The sequence below is a fragment of the Epinephelus fuscoguttatus genome, linkage group LG14, assembly GCF_011397635.1.
Source record: "Epinephelus fuscoguttatus linkage group LG14, E.fuscoguttatus.final_Chr_v1".
Taxonomy (NCBI): Eukaryota; Metazoa; Chordata; class Actinopteri; order Perciformes; family Serranidae; genus Epinephelus; species Epinephelus fuscoguttatus.
In genome coordinates this window covers 27529659-27554995 of record NC_064765.1, presented here as the reverse complement: position 1 = coordinate 27554995, position 25337 = coordinate 27529659, and the positions used below count along the sequence as shown (strand labels likewise).

General features: G+C 40.8%; 1 protein-coding gene across 3 annotated transcripts in view; it reads right to left on the bottom strand.

The window, feature by feature from the left end:
- sobpa (sine oculis binding protein homolog (Drosophila) a) overlaps window positions 1–23872 on the bottom strand; it is a 55853-nt gene extending 31981 nt beyond the window's left edge. For all 3 annotated transcript variants that reach the window (XM_049596012.1, XM_049596013.1, XM_049596014.1), the window contains exons 1-3: window positions 23536–23872; window positions 5002–5122; window positions 3514–3723 (exon numbers count right to left, since the gene is read on the bottom strand). In XM_049596012.1, coding sequence (XP_049451969.1) covers window positions 3514–3723; window positions 5002–5122; window positions 23536–23631 — 427 coding nt within the window. In that variant the 5' untranslated portion in view covers window positions 23632–23872. The remainder of the gene's footprint in view (window positions 1–3513; window positions 3724–5001; window positions 5123–23535) is intronic.
- Window positions 23873–25337: the final 1465 nt, after the last annotated feature.

The window sequence follows — 25337 nt, the reverse complement described above, 5'->3', positions numbered from 1 at the left end:
GGGTCACAAGTCCATTCTAAACGGACCACAAGTGAACCGCAAATGTGCCAAGTTTGAAAAAACACATTTTATTTTTAAGCGCAGTGAATTTTTGGCACAGAGCTTTTATTATGAAGTGCCATTTTCTGCTTAAGTGACTTACAGACAGCTACTTAACAGAGACAACAAACTAGCTTGACTACACGGCCAAATGCAAGTATGACACTGAATAGAATAAACTGCATTGATCTTGAACTAACAACCACGGAGAAATCTGGACCCTGTGGCTGGACCAGTTGGGAACCACTGATACAGACCTTTTCAAACTTGGAAACATAAACATTCTTTGTAGGCTATTTCCTGTTGCAATGTGTGTTAATGCAGTATCTGACAGGAAATAAACAGGGGCCAATGAAAAGGTCTGTAAGGTTACAGCTATAGGACGTTAATGATACGACAAAGTGCATGGTGATTGTAGACAGTTGTTATGTTAAATGGTCAAGTATAGAAAGGGAGTAAATGATAAAATGGGCACAGTTAGAAAAAAAAGAAACAAATGAGACAATGGTTATTGGTAGTTTTCTTTTAGAAATCCCAGTATAACAGTTTAAAACTATATGTGTGAGTAATAATACCAAAGAAAAGTATGCATGTAGAATTAAGGTGACAGATATAAATATTGACAAAAGCAACGATTACACTAGCTTTTGGTATTTTGTGTCTGTGGGTGTATATTTGTATGTGTATGGGCATTTTTGTAGCAGCTGAGTTGGACTGCAGCGAAATTAAGTCCATGTATGATTGTTCTACTATTTATTAGTTGATATATGTAAGTGTGTAGGTTTATTTTACAGATAATGCTGCTTTGTCTAAAGTCATGTCCAACATTGGAAAGTAACTAGCCACATGTAACAGAGTTATATAATTAAATGCAAAATATATGTAAATTTAATCTGTTACAGTTACTGAAATAACACATGTAATAAAATTACAGTTGCTAAAATGTTACAAAGGGGTTACATTCAGACATATTATCTTTTAAGAAATGCTTTTATGTAGAATATAATTTTCATTCTGTTGCTTTGCATCTTTTTGCCATGCAGGAATATTTCTGGCATATTTCTACACAATACAGCTCAGCAAAGGCTTTGGGACAAATTTGAGTGCAAACCATCAAGGAGCTGTCTCTACATTCAGATAGGCTCCATTCATTTGGCAGTGTGCACTCAAATTTTGAGGACTGTTTTTGAATAGTTTTCTTATTTGAATTTGCTCCGCCTCTCATCTGCCAATCAAATCAATACCATTGTTCCCCCTCTGCAATCTGAGTCTGCCATACCTGCGACCAGCCGACCACACCAAGGTGGGTGGCCATGTCGTCTGACGAGAATGCTTTTAAGTGAATGGGTTTACAGAAATAAAAATTATTTCCCCTCTGAAATAATAAAAAAGGAGCTCCAACATCACTGTAGTGTAAAGCTTGTTCAGTGGCTGCACATACAGAAAGTAATCAAATAAAATAAGTTGCTTAACTCTGATGATGCAGTTAAAATAGTTACACTGCTTATCACATCTTTCAGTGTAACTAGTAATCTGTAACCTATTTCATTTCAAAAGTAGCCTTCCTAACACTTTTAATTACCTTTGTGGAGGGATGGCCCTAAGCTCTCCGTACAAATACAAGAAGAAGGCATTCAAAAAACTAATTGTGGATTTAAAGGTCAGAAAGAACACAACCAGGACCTCAACACAGCCCTCCTTCAAATGAAATTCATTTTATCCTCAAAACATTTCTTTGAGAACAAAGTGTAATCCACTGAAATCCACGTTAATGGCTTCAAAACCAGCTCCTCGTTTTAACCTTTGATTCGGAGGTATGGAGCTGTGTGGTCAGTGTGGGCAACAAATTATTTTAACAGACCCTCAGCGACAGTGAAATGCCTCTTCTGTGGTAAACTGTGACTGCCGGTGATGAGCTGCGGGCTTTTAGTGCTGTCGCTGTTGCAATGAGAGAGATCCTCCGAGATTCCCTCTAGTATCTCCCAATTATCACATTATGACTACGCGGGTGTGAGGGCGAATAGACGCAGGCCCATTAGTCTTTCACCCCCGCTCACCTCCTTATCGCACGCCGGCCAGGCTTTTCACCTCTTGTTGAGCTTAATGGATCGACGGGGCCATCAGATTTTAAGTAAAGACTAACTCACAATTAAGAAAATAACTCCCAGAGGCCCTAAAGATAGCACAGTGGACCCAACATGCATATTTTATGTCTTTCCTCTCCTCTACGCTCTATCTCATAGTCTCTCTGCCTTTTTGTGTCTATCTGGATTGCTGCCCACTGCAGTGATAACAGAAAAACAAGACATTCTGGGCTGACTGGGTGGGTGGATCAGGGTTTGTACATTGCTTGGAATAATGTCTGTACCACAGCATAATGAACAGGATCGAAGGCCAACATAAAAAATCACAACATCTTTTACAATATCTCAACATTTTCATACAAAGAGACATCTTGAGGTGGAGTTGTTTTCGCCTTCCCCACATCCTGGCACCTCGTAACAAGCCCATCTCAAAACACTCACATCTGCATGAGGGGGGAAAAAAACACGCCAGTAATTATGCAGCCTCCATACTAAATGCCACCATCATCCGCCGTACCTGCACCTCAAAAGGTCCTTTGTCGGATTTTGCGGGGCACATGAATAATTCAGCATATGTGTGAGGGTGGGAGTGGGGGGTGGGGGGGCGAGTTGAAGGGGGTGTCGGCCGGGTGGTGGGTTGGTACTGGGCTTTAACTGGGACCACACCATCTGTTTCCCCGCCTAGGCAGGGCCAGCGGGGACTCCTCTTGGGCGATGCCAAGGCGAACGCTCCCTCCGCCGGGGCGTACCAACCTCCTGTGCCACAGCAGACGCAAGGGATAATGAAGCCCTCTGTCTGGCCGAGGAACCCGGACATATCCTCAGAGAGTTGATGGGGTTATATTGACACTTGGGCAGGTGGAGGAAAACAAGGTGTACAGCAGGTAGCTAGCTCATTAGTCGCCTGGTTTGGAGGCTTTCGTGCCATTGCAAAGACAGAAAGTTTTCACGCTGCATAAACTCTCTGCTCTCCTGCAAAGTGTTGAAGAATCAGCAAGAAGGTTTATACTTTCATCACATTGTAATCTGCCCGGAGAACAACTGTGGATGAGATCTACGCCAGTTTTGACTGGAGAAATGTCTGTGTGTGCTTTGTGTTTGTGCATTTGGGCAAATACATCAACAATCTGCAATGAGCTGAAAATGACCTTGATCTATTTGGAAATGCAAAATGTAGCCTTGTTCAAAACACACACACACACGAGTACGCATAAAGCAGTTGAAACTTTATGTACCAGCTCTGGAGGTGGGCTGGTTTGGCCTTTTTAAGTACAGTTTGATACAGTTTTTTACTGTTACTCTTTTCTCTGAACAAATACAGTCTTGTACAAGCTACTTTCCAATTCACCTCCTGTAGGTGTGTTTCCAAAATGGTGTCAGTGCTCCCTACCTGCAGGGGGCTTGATCAGTGGTGGGGGGATCATGGGGACTATAATGGGCAGGTTGCCATGTTCCTTGGTGCTGGGCATGGAGGTGGACGGTGTGGTGGAGGACTCTGTGACTCCGTTCCTGGAGGTTGGCAAAGAGTGGGAGCTGTTGGCTCGATCCGGGGAGCCTTCGCTGCTCTCTGTTGAAGCTGGGATTTTTGGCAACAAGTTTTCTAGTGAGGGGAAATTGAGCAAAATAAAGAGTTACTGAACAACTGATGAGATGCTGTGGCACTCACTGCAAATCCTCCCATAATGTAAGAGACCAGTGAGCCTAAAATCACTTTATACCACACTACAGAAGCATGTCTGTTTTTTAAGCTGGGTTTGGAAGGATTTATGTTTGAAGCCCCCCAAAGAATTAGTGACTGAATGAGCAACAATGAGGATTAAAGGAACAGTTCACCCTAAAATCAAAAATACATGTTTTTCCTCTTACCTGTAGTGCTATTTATCAGTCTAGATTGTTTTGCCATGAGTTGCAGAGTGGTGGAGATATCAGCCGTAGAGATGTTTGCCTTCTCTAAAATATAATGGAACTAGATGGCACTCGGCTTGTGGTGCTCAAAGCACCAAAAAATATGTATTTTAAAAACTAAACAGCAATGTCTCTTTCCAGAAATCATGACAAGGTTTTCAAGTTAATCCATAGACCTTGTTGTGAGCAGTTTCGTGTAGGTACTATTTTCTTTCTACCAAACTACACCTGCCAACTGTAACACCATGCAGAAGGAAGTGTGCATCTACTGCTACCTCACCCTGCACCACTGAGACAGCTAATGTTACAGCTCAGCCGAGGAGGATGCCATTAATGTTTACATCTCGTGCTGTCACAAAAGCCTCTCATCCATGAGTAGATGCACGCTTCCTTCTGCGCGATAATATAGTTGGTGGGTGTAGTGTGTAGAAAGAAAATAGTTCCTACATGAAACTGCTCAGAACAAGGTCTGTGGATTATCTTGAGTAACCAGGTCATGATTTCTGGAAGAAGACACTGCTTTTGAGTTTTTCAAATATATATATTTTTTGCACTTTAAACAACACAAGCCGAGTGCCATCTAGTTATAGGCAGACATCACTATTGCCCATATCTCCAACACTCTGCGATTCACATCAGAACAATCTAGACTGATAAATAGCACTACAGGTAAGAGGGAAAATATGTATTTTTGATTTTAGGGTGAACTGTTCCTTTAAGGGCCTTTGACACAAGTGCAACTAACAGTCATGTTGAGCATACCATATGTTTTACATGTTTCATGATCAGTTCATGGGCATTTAATATTCTCACTGATGATATTACCTAATGCAGCATGCAGTCTCACTGTGTAAAATGATGCAGTTGAGAATGTTGACTGCCGCACCAGCCAGGCAAAAATGTAGCTGCTTTAATTAAAAAAAAAAAAAAAAAAAATCATCAAAATGTTGTACTGCATGTTAGAGTTCCTTACCTTTGAGGACAGAGATGTGCTGTGGCGTCTCCCCTATCTCCAGGTTGTCAGAGTCTCTCAGCTCCACCTTGTCATAGCCGTACCAGCCCAGCAGCTCGTTCATGGTGTTCTCTGCAAAACTCTGCAACACAAACAGCAAGCATTCATGCAGGAATCACTCAAACTAGCTTTGACAGACAATATCATCCTCCTTGAGTTGTAATTCTTGCAGTACAAGTTGAGATAAGAGTGATTTAGTAAATAAATACTGAGAAATTAAAGGTGAGTCATTTCTGAAGCCTTTTATACTATCACAAGAAATATAAATGTTACCCAAATAAAAATCCTGACATTTGGAAAACAGGATGAAAATAAATAAGATTTGAGGTCACTGGGTATGAAAGCAAATGCAACAATCAACAAATGTTGCATTTGCTTTTCTTCCCCTGAGACCTTGACTTTAAGGCGAGCTTAGGCTAGCTTTGACCTTAGATTCAACCACAATACCACATTTTATCAACTAATTAGGCAGAGATATGCTCAAAATGTAAAGCTGTGCCCCAAGAAAACCATGATGTAGTTTTTTCTTCTTCATAAATACATGTCAACCTAATTGGGGTTAATTCGGTCTATACTCTGTCTGAGCACTGCATTCTGTGAATCCGGCTGAACTAATGGCCCCTATCACGACACAATAAAGTAGGAGGAGGATGTAATAAAGACTCTGATAAGAGCCCTATCACAGCACACTTGCCAGCATAGAAACTTATCACAACCCAGTAAAATAGAAACCATTGCGCAGCAAAGCCACAGTGACAGCAGAGATAAGGGTTTGACTTCATAAAGCTCCCTCCTCTTTCTACAGCTTATCTGATTGGTTGAAAATGTTGTCTCTGCATCCAGAAATGGCACAGGGGTTAAATGGACCTCTGATTCATGGGAGCCGAAGCTGAGGAACCCACCAACGAAGACTAGACTTGAGTAGACCACACTTTTTCTGTGTCATGGTTAAAAAGCAATACAGTTTTCTCATTTTGTTTCCCTCTCAGTTGCTGTACAGCATCAGTGTGGAATGACTGACCCACTGTTTGGCCTCTGATTACTGAAAAAATAGTGCAGAATTTTTGGAAACACATTTATTTGCATTTTGGTGGAGAGTTAGATGACTGATAGCACCATGAGTAATGGCTGTAGCCAGTGATGTCACTCACTGGTTTGTGGGAAACTGTTTGAAAGCCTTGAGTTTGGCATTTTGACTGCCGCCATCTTGGTTTTTGAGGCCAGAAGTGACCATATTTGGATGAGAGGGTGGAGTTGTTGATGACGGAGGGGTGGATCTGACTGAGAACCTTGGGACACAACCATGGCAGCGACGTGTCAATCAAAAGCAAGCCACGCCCTGAAGCATATCTCGCTTTATCATCTATTTTACTCTAAATGGGACCATAAATGAACATCATGCTGTTGTACTAAGAAGACTTGAAACTGACAGTTGAGACCATAAATTTATTAAGAAAATGTTACTGAGGTAATAAATCAAGTGAGAAGTTGGTCATTTTTTGCGTGTTTTTGGCAACCAGTAGAGTCGCCCCCTGCTGGCCAATAGAAAGAAAGCAGGTTTAAGGCATTTCTCCATTGACTTCACTTCTTAGATAAACTTGCAGATATCACTCACTGGTCAATACCATTCTCATGTGAAGTTACAGCCAGTGACCAATTATCTTAGGTTAGCATAAAGACTGCAAGCAAACAGCAAACCTGTGTCTGTCTTAAGGTAAAACAACAACAACAACAACAACCAAGCAGTGCCTTTAAAGGTCATTAATTAGTACATTGCATTTCGTTTGTTGATACTGTACAAAAACCAAAGAGCAAAATCTACAAATCACATTTCTGTCAGGGTTACTGTAGCCTCTGTGCTGTTTCCACCTGTTTCCAGTCTTTATGCTAAGCTAAGCTAATTGCCTGCTTCATCTTGATATTTAGGTTACAAATGTGAGAGTGGTATCAATGTTCTTACCTGACTCCTGAAACAAGTGAATAAGTCTGACAAAATTGTGTGATATCCCTAACATTAAAAAAAAAAAAAAAGTAATAACAAAGACTCTTGTCTAAAGTTTAGGCAACACATGAACTGTGGTTAAGGTTAGGGAAATGTCAGGATTTTAGTTAAATGTTAATTTTAAAAAAAAGGACTGGATACTGTATTGCAAGATTGCCTACTCTGGCGGAAAAACAACTGAGATATGTTGTCAGTGAACATTTTGCTGATACATTCAATAAACATATTTTTGCAACTTGCCAGGGATGCTAATTAGCGACATTTCCTCATTATGTTGATAGAAAACATAATTGACTCTGCATTATGTTTCCCCTCTAAATGTACTTGCTGTTTCAATACAGTCGAATATAAATGTCATTTCTAGGAGACCTGGCTCAGCCTGTGAGTGGTTTTCAACATTTAAGTGCTTAAATATGATGTCAATCCAGGTGTGCCGTGGGATTTTGTGGTAAGCACACATTGCAATATGCAACTGGTCCTATACAAAAAGTTATGAATGAATTTCTAATTGACTGTATCAGTATGTCGTGCGCGCCCATTTCTTAATAGGGGCAAACTCTCCTTTTAAAAAAATGTAATTGAATTTAACTGAATTTAATTGAATTTAAAAAACCTTTACAGGGAACCTATTTGTCACCATTCATGTGAGGGAATTATAAGTGTGTGACATATCACATTATCTGAGATTATCTTACATTATTTCCCATTTAAATGGGTGGGTTATTGGTGCTTTGATGGATTTTAAAACGTTTAATGAATCATTCTGAATCATTTTGTTCATAAATATGTCATGAATAATAGTTGGTTGTCAATTGTTTTTAATATTAGTACATAAAAACAAACATTTATGTCGTGATAATAGTGATAACATGTTATAGAGGCTGCTGTGCATAGATATAAATACAGGTGTGCCTTGAGATTTTGACTTTGTAAAAACTTTGTATTGTATCTATTACCACCATATTAGAGTATAGGTAAATGCACTAAATGACAGTAACAACAGTGCATTATAGTACACTATTCTGAACAACCAATTACACCACATTAAAAACACTAATATATAGACAAATTGTATAACAGCGGTCACTGAACATTTACGAAGATATCAACATTCTCCAGCAGTACAGCACTGCAGAGTGATATGCAGATAGTTAATGCAGATATGCAAAAATAAATACAACTCTATGCAGGTGGAACATAAAAGTATTTCCTCCATAACAGCCTCTCACAACACAGTCAATAAACACTGTACTCCAAACAAAACCATAACCCTGCTAATGCATACAGTCCATTATCACCACACACCTCTCAGCTGGAATATTCCCAGAAGTGTCTATTCACTGAACCCTAAACTGTGGTGGACGGTTCAGCTATCATTTCTCAAACATAAACGAAAATGTTCTTTCTGGAAACAAACTACAGCAGCGACAGAGGATGAATCTGCTGCAATTATTTGGTCTGTGTGATACATTATTAGTCACAGGTCACTAAACTATCAGATCAGAGGGAACACTGGTCCTCTGCGCTGTAAGTAATGTTTTCCACATATGGCTGCTGAATGCATTTCTGTAAAATTTTCTTATAATGATAAACACATCAGGCTCCAATTTTTACTAAATTAGCCCTAGGTACAGGACGTGCCTGTCAATTAGCGCACAACAACAGCTTGTAGGATCGTATTACAGGCTTGCAAGGGCAAACACACTCACCATGCAGCAATGTACTGTACAGTACGTTGCCACGGAGATGACCCGCCTGGTCTTGCCATTGGTGGGCTTGCTCCAGATCAACTTGACAAGGCTCGAGTCAGTTCATTATTTTATAGTCGGTCCCACTTTAGTCTGTACATTATCTCATCATGGCAGCAGCCAACAATCATCACTCACTACATCAAGCAGTTAAATGTCAATTACAAACAGCTCCTGTCGATATGTCAGAGCCGGAGTGATCATGTCGGAGTGGTTCAGTGCCACCCAACACATCTGACTCTTAGTGGATCTAAATTTAACAGCAAAATATAGACACACACACATCCGCAGAAGAGGAGAGAGTATGTGCATCTGTTGTCTTGAAACCAGAGTCTGAGAGGAAAAGTGTAAAAAGCTCATTCAGATTGTGGCCTCAAAATTATCCTCCCTGCCTCCACTGTTGGTTCTTTTCAATGTTAAGATGTTAATGAATCAGCCCTCATTGTTTGTGTTCATCTGTAATAAAGTAGAAATGCCCCAAATAAATGTAAAAAAAATAACCACTATCTCAGAGGGATGTAATAAAAAGAAGTTGGAAGACACAACATACTCATAAACTAAGTAGCATCCATGTTAACTTTAAAGGTGCACTGGGCAACCTCACAAGTTGGCAGTACAAACTAGGCGTGAAGTGGCTTGAGCTCATTGCACAAACACTGAGTTCACGTCTATCAACCAGACCAACCTACGATGTCTTATAGCGAGAGGATGAGAGAGAGAAAAGTTCTAACTTGAGTGCAGTTCACTCACTGCTGGAGGCAGGACTGAAGTATTGATTTGTGATTTCCTGTGGGTGGAAAGGTGACCATGTCTGAAATCAGAATTTAATTTGGGCAAATAAAGTGAAACTACGAGGTCTCAGTGGAGATGGGTATGGTGTGTTTTCGCAATATACGCCATATGAAGCTCTAAAAAAATAAATAAATAATAGAACACAATGTCTTCAAAGTTCAAAGTTACTGTCTATACTGTTGTCAAGTGTGCAATAATTACAAGAGCAGTTGTTGGCATTGCAAAAGCTTGGGACTCAGACTCCCTACGATACATTTAAACATGCATAAAATGGAAAATCACACAAGCAGAAACAAAAAGAGAAAAAAAATATTTGGCAGTATGCACAATGAATAAAAACAATGTAAACAGAATGTAGTAAAATGTATAACATGAAACATAAATAAATATGCATGTATAGAGGTGGAAGCAGTTTAGAATATAGAAGGTAAAGTAACAATATAATATAAAGTGACAGTGACCAAATTTGAGAGCTCAGGAGTTCAACAGTCTTAATATATGGCATGTGGGATGAAGCTGTCCCTGAGCCTGGTGGTGCGGGACGAGATGTTGCCGTACCATTTGCTGAACGGCAGCAGGCAGAACAGACTGTGACTGTGGTGATTTAGGTCCCTGATAATCCTGTTGGTCTTCTTCCTACACTTATGGGTATGAGATCCCCCATGGAAGGCAGCTCCATCCTGGTGATGTGCTGAACCAATGTGATCTCAACCCTACTGGTCATATTGTGATGCTTAGCCTTTTGCATTCATTCTTTACGCAGGACAAGCAGCAGTTAGGTTTAGACCAGGGGTCTTCAATGTTTTTCAGGCCAAGGATCCCTTAGCTGAAAGAGAAATAGAGCAGGGACCCATTGCTACGTATCTTGTATAGAAATGAGTTGAACTTGCGCTTGCCTGTAGCTGCTAATTCAGCAGCAGTTGTAACATGGCTAGGTGTGTTTAAAAGTTAAATTATCAAGCCAGAATTTGGCCCATGGGAGGTTGCACAGCCCCTTTTGAAAACCTGGGGTTTAGGCAACAAAAATACTTGGTTATGTTTGGGAAAAAGACCATAGTGGATGTGAGCAGCTTGAGTCGACTCATGTGACTAATGAGTGACTAACTGTCTGACTGTCATGACAAAATAACCCAACATTACACAGGTGGGGGATCTGAGTTTGAGTCAGACTCAAGTCACAAATTTGAGGACTTCAGACTTGCCTGACTAATACAGATAAAAGACCGGACTTGACTTAAAATGGTATTCATGACTTGAGACTTGACTTTGACTTGAGATGGATGATTCAAGAGAACTGCTAGGACATGGCAGACCAGCAGAGGCCAACGCACTAGGTGGCTATTATTGAGAGGACTAGTCCAAAAACAACACATTTCGGATTCAGGGAATATGGTACAGATGATGGTAGTCAGAAGAGAACGTCGATTTGAAAGGTCTGCAACTATGCAACCGTTACTACAAAACTCACCAAGACAGGTACGAGAATGTGTCTTTTTAGCCAACTTATTAGCTTTCTGGCTGCTCAAACGTTAGCTAGAAAGCTAATGTTTGACCAGATCTATAGAGTTTGATAAGACTTGTGACTTGCTTGACCTGAGCAATGACTTGACTTGTCTTGCTTAACTTACAGCAGGGACTCAACTTGACTTGCCTACCACAGTAACATGAGCCTTGCACATGTGTGACTTACTTCCCCTGTTTGCAACACTGATTTTTAGTTTCATAGTTCAAAGTTCATAGTTTTTATTTTCAACACTGGTCTCCTGTGTCAAAGTCCTGTGCTTGTTGGACCCATCCACCTCCTCCTCTTCTCTCTCCCTTTTTCTCTTTATACTATGCCCATTACTCTGATCATCCAATAATGACATGGATGGGTTTACATTGGAGTCGATTGAAAGTTTGGTGCGTCTCATACAGATGCTAAAGGGTGCGTTGTGCACCCGTATGTGATGCCAAGGACCAATGGCCAAGCAGTTTTCACCACCCTCTCAGAGCCTCACGGTTGAGGGCAGTGCAACTGCCAAACCAGAACCTGAAGCAGCGAGTCAGGATACTCTCAATTGTGCACCTGTAGAAGTATCCAAGTGTCCATGTTGAGTCTCCTCGGCCTGCAATGGAAGAACAGCCTCTGTTTTGAATGGCTTATCATGCACACTGACACAGCGTGGCCTGGCTGACACGCAGCATGGGGCCTGTCTGAGTCCACAGCCTGCAGACAACAGGTTGGTCCACTGACTCAATTACTTGATACAAATGCAATTAGCAGAGCACCAGTGCAAAGCGCAGTTTGGATATTGCTTACAGTGGTATTACAGTAACGGAGATACAAATGGGAATGCGCCCACACACACATAAACACACACACACTTGTTTAGACTGAGGCAGAAGTATCTCTTTGCATATTTGAGACACTGTGGCACAGTATAGGAGTGACAGAGGCAGATTCCCTCCTGCTTTATCAGCACATTCACTCTGTTTCTAAGCATTTTAGAGAGAAATTCATGATGTGCTGTTTTTGTATCTCAGAGCAGTAGCACCGCTCTAGGATCAGTTTTGCGTCAGTTTTGCTTTATTCATACAGAGCATGTAGTTTCTGCTGTTGCGTGCAGAAGTGGATTTGCCACTGAGGAACTTGGACTAAATGCTGGGGAGGCCTTATTAATGAAGACTGACAGGAGTTATTGATCTGCCTGTTATGAAATACCGCTGTGGTGGGGTGGTCAATGGGTAGACGGGGCACAAAGGTGCAGGCCACGGTTCAAGTCAATTACAGGTGAAGTCACAGCACCATGTTGTTGACAAAAATACACCATGCATGGAATTACTGTATCTGCAGGAAGGTTTCAGTGCAAAGCACGCAATCACGTGTGTGAACATCTGGAACTCTCAGCGCCAGCCTCCAACAATGGAGGGATTTGTAGCGATTATTTACAGTAATTAAAGTCTAATCCAAACACTTCACAATCGGGGTTTTTTGTTACAGAGGTTTTAAAAGATGGTGGTTACAGCAGTGAAGGCTGTTAATGAGGACAGCTCATGTTTGCTGATGTAACAGCACTTCTGCTTGAACAATGATGAGTGACAGCAGTGCTCACTCTGCCTGAAGGTTCCTGGAAGTCAGATTTAGTACCACTTCCTGAGCAGAGCTAAAGTTAGGTCCTGACAGCTATATACACAATTGTGTTTTCATACACGCAGACACCAAGTGTTTTATGGCATTTTGCACCACCTTTAAATTCCAGTGTGTAGGATTTAGGGGGCTATATTGGCAGAAATGGAATATAAAATAATAGTACGTTTTCTTTAATGTATAATCACCTGAAAATAAGTATTGCTGTGTTCTTGTTACCTTAGAATGAGCTGTTTTTATTTACATAGGGAGCGGGTCCTTGCCCATGGAGTCCACCATGTTGTACAACCATCTTTCTACAGTAGCCCAGAACGGACAAACCAAACACTGGCTCTAGATACGGCCATCTGTGTCCTTGCGTCAGCCACCGTAGTTAGCGGCCATTCTGCAGGAACAGCATCAGAGAAACACTGATTTGCAATGTAAGACTGCTTATTCAGTTTTTTTTTTTCTGGTTTTAATCACCTGCTCCATTTGTTTTGCAGAGGAAGAGACCTGCGCTGATATTTTATCTCTCGGTGAAAATCTCCTGAGAGATGAGCACTGAAGGAATCCTAATCGGGAATTCACACTTGACACATGGGAGAAGTTTCAGCTTGTTGCAATCTGCAATCCTGACAGCTAGATGCTCTTTAAGTTTTCAATTAATTTTAATCAAAAAGGACAATAAATTTCTCTATTTAAACTGTGGGGACAGCTCATATCCTGTCCTTTCTGTGTGGTATGTACATGCATTCTGTGTATTCACCAAGGTTTCCTTCCAAATTTCACATATGCAAATCAGATGAACTGGATACAGTAAATGGTCCACAGGTTTGAATTCAAGTGGCCAGAGTGGGGTGTTTGGAAGTATTACACACATTGCATTCCTGTCCCACATGATTCTTAAAATACTTTAAATGGATTGAATAAAAAAAAAGTATGATATTTAAATTATCTAAATTGAGAAGCAGAACATTCTCTGGAAGTTTGCTAATACGGTGACTGTTGTGTTCTCAGGCAGCATCAATTCGTAATAATTAACCAAATAATGACATGTTGTGCTATCACAATGCTGTGATAGACTTAAAATGCAAACACTGGCGAACACAACTGCAGCAATTAGCCCAACTGCAAGGATGAAACCTTGAAAAGAAAAAAAAAAAATCTTCCAAACAAAAAATCCTCCTTTTGAACAAATGAGTTGGAGCTAACCCAACCTGAATGTACTCCTGAGTAAAACAGATGTAGCTGTAAAATAACCACGTCACCGAGACAAACACACAGCATCTCTCTGTGTCTTTCCTTTCTTCTTACCATCCTGTCCTCTGTGTCACCCTACTACTTTGAGAAAGTGGGAGTAATATTAAGAGTGGAATCTAATCCTGGTTGGCGGCTCATCAAAGCAGCGGCACCAACTTTGGCTCTTGGTGAGCTGGAGAGGAAGAGCCGTTGGAGGCACAGAGGCAGCTATAGATGTCTATAAGTTACACTGGATGTTTAGTGTTTTTTATCTGGTTTGACACGGACAAAATTTATTTTTATCAGCTTTAATTCAAACAAAAGTCTTTTAAGAGCCTCGAACAAAACAGAGGCCAACTGAAAGTGTAGTTTACAGTATATTTCAAGTTGCCACAGTAAGACTTTTATGTATCAAGTTAGAACAGTTAATAAAAGGCAACATTTGCTAACATGCATAGCCCTGAGATGGTGACTTCAGTTGATCTGTCAACCTGACTGTGCAAGGCTTTGACCAAGAAAATGACATCTTAACAGATTTCCATAATCACGATCCCCAATAGAAGATTCCCAATTACGTTCTCGACCCCCTGACCTTTTGTTTATAGCCACAACCAAATCCAAACTTCCCTTTGACCAAAACTTTGGTCCATGACAGAGTTGTATCAAAAAAGAAAAGAACGCAGGAATTCTATGGATTGGTTGTGGGCATTCATGATTCCCAATGGTGCCCCCAGAAATCTGTCATAGGGGTGGCCAGATGGGGCCACTGAAAATCTTGGGGTAGAACCTCAAAACCAAAAACCAGAACTGAATTTCAAATTGTTTAAGTATATAGGCTTGTGGAAAACTATGTAAACTATGTAAATAAGTCAAGGAATTACACACTGATATATTTTGTCTTCTCATTTTACAGGTGATATCATCAATTATCCGATGTGCATCGACTAACACAGTTAACATATTGAGTTCCACAACAATCCTGTTTTGTGATGTGTGATGTATCTTTACATGTTGGGGGATTCACTGTTCTTCAAACAGACTGGTTGTCCTTTTCCTTAAAAAAGCAAATATACAGCTTTAATTTGAGGAAGCACATTGATTGCAAGGAACAAAACGTTTACCGGGAACAAGCTATTTCAGACACTCTATGGGCTTTCTTTAAGAGCCACCATCAGACTTACATATTAATCTATAAGACTTACTGAGCACATCCTCTTCCCCCAGTGAATAAACCGTTTAAATGTCAATGAGGCTATGGTCTCTTCTCTGATATCAACCACTGAATAAACTTAACAGTCTTCAACCCCGCTGATAAATAAGGCTCCGAGAATAGCAAAATCATCACTGGTGCTGTGGGGTGTAATGAATACTGGAGCCACTGTAGGCCGAGGCAAGGTTAACAGGTGTAGTCTTGTTTCGTCAACAGAGCAGTAGTAGTCCTATAGCATTGCTGAACTCTGACATGAAAATCTTTACAAAATTATTGGCTAACAGGTTAAACAAACATATTGCTTCTATAATCCATGCTGACCAAACTGGCTTTATCCCTGGTAGATTTTCTATTTTTAATATTAGGAGATTAATGAACATATTGTATCATAGTTATAAAAAGGATCAGAAGGGGGCTGTTCTCTGCTTAGATGCAGAGAAAGCTTTTGATCAGCTAGAATGGGCGTATATGTGGAGGGTATTGGAGGAGTTTGGATTTGGTAGCTGGTTTGTCTCATGGATTAAAATATTATATGCTCACCCCTCTTCCTCCATTCTTACATATCAAGAAAGATCAGCATCATTTCCATTACATCGTGGAACACGCCAGGGCTGTCCCCTCAGCCCACTTCTCTTTGCCATCTCAATTGAGCCTCTGGCTGCTAGTATTAGGCAACATTGCTCTCTCAAACCCATTCGTCTTGGAGACATGGATCATCATCTTTCTCTGTACGCAGATGATTTAGTAATTTTTACATTGTAGCCTGAGCAGTCCATCCCCATCCTGTTAGACTTGATAAAGTCTTTTGGTGATAACCTTGAAGCAGAATTCTTGCACAGTCTCCCTTTCAAAGTTACAGATAAACTGAAGTACTTAGGAGTAATCCTGCCAAAAGATCCCAAATTAATTTTCAAATTTTCTTGATAAGGTGGAGAAACTGAAAGGAGATGTTGGCAAGTGGCGCACACTCGCTCTTTCCATGGTGGGTCATATAAATGCAATTAAGATGCTTTCTCTGTCGAGATTTCTGTACCTCTTTCAAAATCTTCCCATTTTCCTAAAAAAATCATTCTTTAAACTACTAGATTCAATAATCATGCATTTTATCTGGGGTTTTAAAGCTCGCAGAATATCCAAAATTCATTTACAAAAACCGAGAGAGAGGGGTGGATTTGGGCTACCGTGTTTCCAGCATTATTATTGGGCAGTGAATCTTAGAGCGCTTGCCTACTGGCAGGAAGGTTATAGTCAAGATATTTCAACAAACACTCCTGCCTGGGTGGCTATTGAAAAGAAAGACATCATAAACACTTCACTCCCAGCACTTCTTTTCTCAGCACCTGGACGGCCTGTAAATACCAAGGTGAATAACCAAATAATTCTCAACTGCTTGAAAATATGGCAGCAAATTAAGAAATGCTGCAAGTTGCCTGACACTTCTGTTTATAGCTCATTGTGTCATAACCATGCATTTCCCCCTTCATTCTCTGACCCAACTTTCTACAGTTGGAAGCTTAAAGGCATAGTCATTTTAAAAGATCTGTACATTAACAAACAGTTTGCCTCACTCATTCAGTTAAAAGACAAGTTTTCTCTTCCATCATCACACTTCTTTAGATACCTACAAATCAGGAACTATGTGCGCCAAAATGTGCCTAATTTTGAGTCTCTCCCTGAGGATAGCAAAGTTTATAAACTTTTGCTTGGCCCTCCTGATGCAAAACATTTGATTTCTGATTTTGTTGAGGTATTTTCTGGTCAAGTGAATTTTTCCACTCACTCTTTAAAGACAGCTTGAGAAGATGAGTTGGGGTTACAGATTGATGATAATGTTTGGGAGGAAAGCCTCAGCAGGATTCAATACTGTTCAATTAATGTCAGACATCAGTTAATTCAATTTAAGGTCACGCATAGACTTCACTACTCAAAAACTAAATTACTTAGAATCTATCCTACAATCTCTCCTTTATGTGATCGCTGTAAGTCTGCTAATGGCTCCCTAGTCCATCTTTTCTGGACGTGTCCAAAGTTGCATGATTTCTGGAGTAAAGTGTTCAAATGGTTTTCTGAAATGTATAATTGTGTGTTCAAGCCCGAGCCAGAGGTGGCACTGTTTGGCTATTCTCTGTCTTTATTGACTCATACCCTCCCTGTCCAGAACACTATTATGTATGGAATGATAATAGCAAAGAGACTGATTTTGATGCACTGGAAGTCAGAAATTGTACCCGTTTTCAAGACATGGCTGATAGAACTTACCTCTGTACTGCACATGGAGAAAATTCGATACAGCACGATGAACAATCTTAAGAAGTTCTACCAGACTTGGCAGCCATTTTTAGACCATCTTACTAAGTTTAATGGGGACCCTGATCATTGATAAGATCTATAATAGGTCACTCACTTCTTCCTTGAGAATTTGTGTTTGAATTTAGAGTACTAGTGATGCAACAATGTATGTCATTGCTTGAAGTGTACGCCCTGTTCAGTTTTTGCTCTTGTTTTACTCACTCTTTTTATTCGCCTTTTTTTTTAAACATTTATCCTTATTTTTCTTGTATGTCTTGCACTACTTTGAAAAAAAAACTAATAAAGATATTGTGCAAAAAAAAAACCAGCAGTAGTAATGGAAGTGAATTAACTAATAATGAGAACTGGAAGTGACTGTTTGATAATCAATGCTTAAGTCAAGAAATGGCCTAAGACATTATCAAACGCTGCTTTGAAAGCAAGACAAAGTAACTCTTGAAAGAAGAAATGCCTAAATTGAGATGCCTAAACTAGTCTGATAGAAGCTTATTTATCTTATTGGTGGATGGAAGCATAGCTAGAGACCATCAGAGCAGCATCATATTTAGTTGACACTATGTCAGAGAGGTTTTGAGTCAACTTCATGGTAACTTTGAAGCCTGGTGATGTTGAATTACATCCCAATATGTCAAAAGGACACCCTAACATTGAAACCACCCCCATATTGCAATTCACAGTATTGGATTCCACTTGCTTGCTGCACCTTATAAACTGTCATCTCAATGTACACACAGTGTATGGTCTTTTATGGTTATTGTGTACAATTAAGGCTATTTGCACCATTAGCTCTTAAATTGCCCTGCCTCTGCAGATGCATTTGTCTGGCACAGTGGGATCCACGCTTTCAAGAAAAAGAAGCCAGGCCAGAAACATAGTTAAGAGACAAAATGGTGGTTTTACAGAGCCTTTGCAGGATAGTTAGTGATGCACTTATGATAGTTTGAGTACAGATTCATAAGCTGGCATTTCTCTGCCATAAATTAAGCAGTAGATAATGATAAAAATACATTTAAAACCTCCACAGTCTTCCCCCTTGTTTCTCTCCAGTAAGTCGTGGCCAGTAGGGCTTGTGGTAATGATGATGGTGGGAATTGGATACCTTGCGGGTAGAAACCAGAGCAGGTCACTGTACACCGTGATAAAATTCCCGAATCCACACGCCAAGTTTCCCTTTGCCTCCTCCTCCTCCTCCACTTCTCCACTTTTCCACTCCCCTGCTCCCTCTCTCCTCCTCTGCCTCTCCCTCTCCTCTGCTTTCATTTCCCTCTACTTTCCTTGATATCTGATCCAGCAGAGACACTCAGGTTACAGTTTTTACAGCTTAGCCAGCCTAGCGCTGTATACATTCCTTTCTCCACTGTTTCTTACCCCACTCTCCAGCCTCTCATATCCCCTCCATGCCCACTCCTCCTTGTCCTTGATTACTCACCGGGGCTTATTTTACCGTGGCACACATTAAGCACCAGATGAGGGAAACACTGTCAGACTGTTTGGTTTTTCAGAGTATGATCCCTCACAAGGGCACATTGTGTGTCTGTCCGTGTGCGTGCGTGTGTGTGTGTGTGTGTTTTGGTCTGAAATATTGAGGATGAGAGAAGGGAACAAACTGGGTCCTTTTGTACTGAACACTTGGAATAGAAGAATCTGAGAGTTTTCTCTAGGAATACATCTAACTTCACTGACTGGCTTTACTGTTCCGGCGGAGGCTATTTTAATGCATCCATGGCATAGTGTTAATTAGCTGCGACTCTGCTGCACATCATGCTGGGTTCGGGTTTACAGCCTGACTTGTATCCGTGTGTAATGCACTCATAACCAACCCATAACCTCATGTTATATCATATCAGATACATCCATATTTGTCTAACATCATTCAGCTTATTAACTGCCATCATGTAAGAATAACAACGAGGGTATTGAAAGAGAGGCTGCAGCTATTTGCTAGTTCCCTACTGTACCCTCTATCTGTGGATCAGTGTTTTCCTAAATTAAATCTGTAGACAGCCGCTTATGTGTGGCGTGCGTGTGTGTGTGTGTTTGTGCAATAGGAGATGAAATTCAAGGTTGCGTAATGAGCTACAATCGAACTTGTTTAGCCTTTGAAAGTGTTTTGACACCTTAACCACATCTGCTGCTCCATTCAGTAGCTTGCCCTGGTATTGACGGAGATACTGGAGTTGTCATGGGAGGGGGGTGTTTTTTCCCTAAACACCAACAACACACCATATCAGCTGCTTTATGCACTGACATATCTAAAAAAAAAGCCTTACTACTCCTGACATTTTTATGTCGCCATATATTGATAAAAATATAAAGAAAAAAATATGCTACACTTCAACAGGCAACCACAAACTGCCATTTAAAATAATCCTTAGCAAATGTAATCAGAAATAAACCTAACAAATTGCCATTACTATCATTATTATTGCTACTTTTTCTAGTGTTACTGTGTGCTGCAGTTCTGCATTTGGTTTGTGCAAGTGGTGTTGCCGTATACCCCAGCAGATGCCGTTGCTCAACTGCTGTGGATAGATACAATAAATTTCAAACACTGTATTGTTGTCTCTCTATTTCATTACTCTCAGTGGTGGAGAGAGTATTCAGATCCTTGATTTGAATAAAAGTACTATTGCAACACTATGAAAATGTTACTAGTAAAAGTCCTGCATTGAAAATGTCCTGCAAAGAAAAAGTATGTAAATATAATCGGGACCATGTACTTAAAGTGCATTCATCCATTTTCTGTAACCGCTTATCCTGTTAGGGGTTGCAAGGGGGCTGGAGCCTATCCCAGCTGACACTGGGCAAGAGGCAGGGTGCACCCTGGACTGGTCGTCAGACTATCACAGGGCTGACACATAGAGACAGGCAACCATTCACACTCACATTCACACCTACGGACAATTTAGAGTCACCAATTAACCTGCATGTCTTTGGACTGTGGGAGGAAACCCTCTGTACGAAAGTATTAAAAGTAAAAGCACCTAATGGAGACAAGTCTAAACAAATACACCCCCAAAATTCAAAATTATTCAAAATAAATTAGAAAATGACATAAATAGCTAATAACTGAAATAGCCTTTTTTTAATCAAAAATAGTCAATTGGCAACTAATTGTTTCAGCTGTACTTGTTAGGTAGTTGAATTTATAGCAAAATATAATATTTTATAAAATCTTCTTATGTTTTTTACTTACACTCTTACGTTTAATTTGTGAAGTAACTAGGCTTTTTAATAAATGTAGTACAGTACAAAGCATGGTTGAGCTGAATACTTGGATTAAATGAGCATCTAGAACAGATAACATTCTTTATACGAATACGAGCACTATACAAATAAAATGTGTCAATATACATCTGATGAGGGGAAATCCTCATTTTGGGTACCTGTGTTTAATCTCTTACTCCTTTAATCAAAAATGACCTGAATCTCAATTCTGGGATTGTTGTATGTAAATAGTTTTAAAATAAATAATAAATAACCATATCAATTTCAGGCTCCCATCCAGTTTCAATTTAAACCCCACCCACTTCTGGTACAAACTCTGCCCCTTTCGAGTACAGATACAGATCATTTAGTTTGTTAAACAGTCACAGACACAGATACAGATAATGGTGCACTCGCTCTACAAAGTACATTTCCCTCTGGACTGTAGTGGAGTAGAAATGTAAAGTGGCATGATAAGAACAGACTCAAGTAAGTACCTTAAATTCGTACATCAGTACAGTGTTTTTAGTTATATTCCACCTCTGATTACTTAAAAAAGTGGAAAACTAGAATGTAATATGAGAGTAATGTAGGTTATATCACTGTCACTGTTATAGATTTTTCAAATTGTCATAAAAAAAAGTCATAAGAAGGTCATAATTAAGTCATAGTGTGAATACTTTCTGTGTCCCGAAATCACATACAGGCTCCCTTAAATGGCACTCAGTCAACAAAACTTTGAGAAAACCTGATCTAAGAGTTTGGTTTCATAATGCTCTAAAATGGCCAATTGAGTTTCTAAAAAATTCTCCTAGGGAATTAACCCCAGACCTTCCCGGAGGGTTGGGATGCAAAAGGTGCCATTTGAAAATGGTCCCCCCACAATGTTAAATAAGTGATTACAGCCCTGCTGTCAGGTGCATCTTCATATTCAAAACTCAAATCCACAATTTGACTGATCGCAGTCACCACACTGTTCTTACAAATCAAATGACAAATGAAGCTGCTTTTATCAAATGAGATGTTTAACCGACATGTCTGCTCTGCAAAACACATTGTAAGAGATGTCGATTCACTGAACCCTGAATGATGACCCGCGTCACAGCATCTATCATCCAACAGCAAAACTCACCTGCAAATAAAACATCATTTCTGACTGATGACTGACACCGTATAATTACTCAGTCAATCTGATAAATTATAAGAGGAGACTTATAATTTGATTTTTTTTTTTTTTGTCACAGTCCAAATAGATTTATGGTAATATTTGCTCACTGCTGTAATGATAAAAATGGTCAAATAAAACCTGGACAGACAGCGCTTTATTGTGCCTAAATGATGCTCATAAAGATTTCATCCAGTCTAAATGCTCCACTGAGACTACATCAAGTGCTCCCCTGATAAGAAATAAGGAAATTTCACCTGCCTGACACCCTGCATCCCCCCCCTGCTATCATCAGGACTAGACAACAGGGGATTCATCTCAAACTGAGAAAAATTTTCAGTTTTACAATCTGTCATTGACAGAAATTCCCTTTCTCTACACCTCCAACGCAATTTAGGTAACAAGCAAGGACAACTCTGGATGCAGATGAGTGGAGCACTTAAGGAAAATACCTAAAAGACAGTACTGAGGATTACACCGCTAAAAATAGATTTTAATAGGCTACATTATCATGTAATAGTGTTGTAGTATACTGCCCGTTCCTTATTCTCTGTGATAATCACCAACCAAGCGTCAAAAATTGCCATCAGTATTATCTTTTTGCTGTTTTACAGTAAGCGGTGTCACATGAACGCGGCTGGTATTTTGGATGGGTCTAAATACAAAAAGGCTTTATTCCAGGGTTGTTTCAGGACTCGCTCAAAGCCAGCACCCTCGCTTCTCCCCTGACAGCCTAAAAAAATCCCAATTTCCACAATGTGATCACCTGCATATCCACCCAGAACAGCAGAGTGCATATGTGTCTCCAGCCAAATGTGTACAAACAATGAGAGAGATGAAGACAAAGCGGACACACAGCTCTGCCACACACACACGCAAACACACACACACACACACACACACACGCACACACACACAAATGCCAGGAACACTTTCTTTCTCCACAATGAACCGCGCGGAGCTCAGGGCTCAGATATCACAGAAAAGGGGAATAGAAACAACGTGTGGGTGAATTTAGGGAGAGAACCGTGCAGGCCGAACACAGGAGACAATGTGCTCTTGTCGAGTGCGTAAAGCTCTCAGACGCACATCTGGATCACACGCCTCTGGGCAGCTGGGCAACACACACACACAAACACAAACACACAGCTCGACTCAGAGGCAAACCCACGGACGTCGGACCCGCAAAAGCATCGTGGGTAGGCGAGTGTTCCCCCATTGATTTCTACTAATTATGCACATTGGCTGCCCTCCGTTGCGCCGTAGTGTAACAGTATTAATAGTAATAGTAGAGGCACTGTTGACGCCTTCACTGACGCACTGGATTTTCCATTAACTCTGGGCAAGCCATGAAAGGCAGGGCACACAAACGGCGAAATTATGACATGAAGCGACAGGAACGTACACTGTATTTCTCATTGATTCAAAACTTACTATAGTAGCAGTGAATGGGTGCCGCATCCATTGTGCAAGGCGGCATACTGGCAGGGTGCGCTGCCCAGGCTGGCATTCAGCGTGGATATATGACAATAGAACTTGGGTGCAAAAAAAAAATCATAAATCAAAGTTTGACTATCATGCAGCCAATTGCACTTGAGTGTATCGTATATTTTCACTGAGGACGTCTGGTTAGTGCTTCAACAGACATGCATGCTCCTCACAACCACTCCACGCGTAATCACATGCAAGTGGGCACAGACCCCCTTTTACCTTCATCTCTTCATTTATTTCCCTTTTCACCGGGTGAGCTGGCTTTCGGCTTCTTTTATTTTCCGGAGGTCTGCCCTCTTTTTCCATCTCTGCCATGTTTTCTCTGAGATACTTCTGTCAATATTTGCGGTGAGGAGGGGTGAGGAGGGGGTAAGAGAGAGGCAGCGGCAGCTGTTTACAGTCGCCAGACGGCGGATGTCTTGCAGCTTTTCAGCGGCCCGTGTGACGCTGGTGATGCCGCCGAGGGCTTGCGGTGCCCGGCTAAGTCAGCCATCTTCTGCCCGTATCCTCCACGGTCCGTGCACCAGTGGTGAGCCGCCTCTGTGAGTCAAAGGAGAGGTTGAGTGAGGGGAAAAAACGAGACAGGGGGAGGGGCGTCCGCTGAAACATTATATGACGCGTTGATGATCAGAGGTAGGCTATTTCTTCTCGCTTTCCCATGGAGTGCAATCAGAGCAGTCACATCCACTTAACGCCGCTCCCTCATGGTGACAGTGTGCACGCAGCAAACAGGTGCCCACACACACAGTCATCCAGTCCCACAATTGTTCTTCTGGGGACTCTTGTTGGTCATAATGAAATTAAGTCTCTCTGTGTTTCTGTCCTTTCACACCACAAACTCAAAACTCAAGTCTGAAAGTTGTTACGCGTTTGGTTGCATGTGCAGAAAGACATTTGCAGTGAGTGTGAGCCAAAGGAACTGTGCAGGTGTGCTGCCTTGCTTAAACACACTCAGTAGGTCAGTGGATGTTGCAGGGATTAGGAGAGAAACATGATAGTGGAAAGTCGGGAGCATCTGGAGCAAGAGCATGATGATGGCAGTCTTCTCAGCTGAGAGAAAAGAAATTGTGTACGAGCAATCAGAATAGGAGTGCAGCCTGAAGCATATCCTTTATCACAATGCTGGAAAAGGCTCAGCACTCTCTCATGACCAAAGGAAACTTTTTTTAGGTGTGTTGATTTTGTGCTTAAAATGAAGTTTCCATTTGGCCCAGAGTGTTGCTTCTTCTCCATCAGGTTGTTCCCTCAGGTAACAACGTGCATGGCACCAGTAAACCTACAGGTGTCTCAGCTTTTGTTTTGGTCCTGTGGATGCAGGAATCCATAGCTGGAGATTTTCAGGGGGACGCAGGGGACGCATAGCCCTCACAATTAATACATGAAAGCAGCAGAGGACTTTTACTTTGACAAAATTAAAATCAATGCAGAGAAGGGACAAAATCACTAGAATGCAGGAAATTAAGTGCTTGATGCTCAAAATTTCCAGTGGAGGACACCCCCAAACACCCGTTTCATATCTGCCCCAGTGTTGAAACAAAACCTATGCCCTTGCAGGAATCCTGTAGTTCAGATGTAAGAAATAAGGAAGATTAAGGACAAAGATGCATCAAAGGTCTCGTATCAGCCAGATTTAAACCCAAGACATCACACTTTGAGCCTTTAAACAATTTTGTATTTGTCACTTTCAACACATTTCCAAATAAGAGCTCAAATCCAGCAGTTTTAAAGAAAAAACACAAATTTTTAAAGCTGATTTAGAAAGGTTTTCCCACATTATTCGAACTGATCAATTATAATTTTTAACATAAATAAGTGAACACATGGGTGGATCATAAAGACAGTGGGTCCCTGGACACAAATATGCAAAGAGCCCCACCACCTCTCCGACATAAGAGCAAGACGCAGACTTTTCTGGTGATTTTGCTTCTCTCTTTAGTCATTATGCATCTTTTGTGTCTCTTTGTGGTCGTTTTGAGTCTTCCTGATTGGTACGAGCTAATCTGACATTTGACATTTTTCAA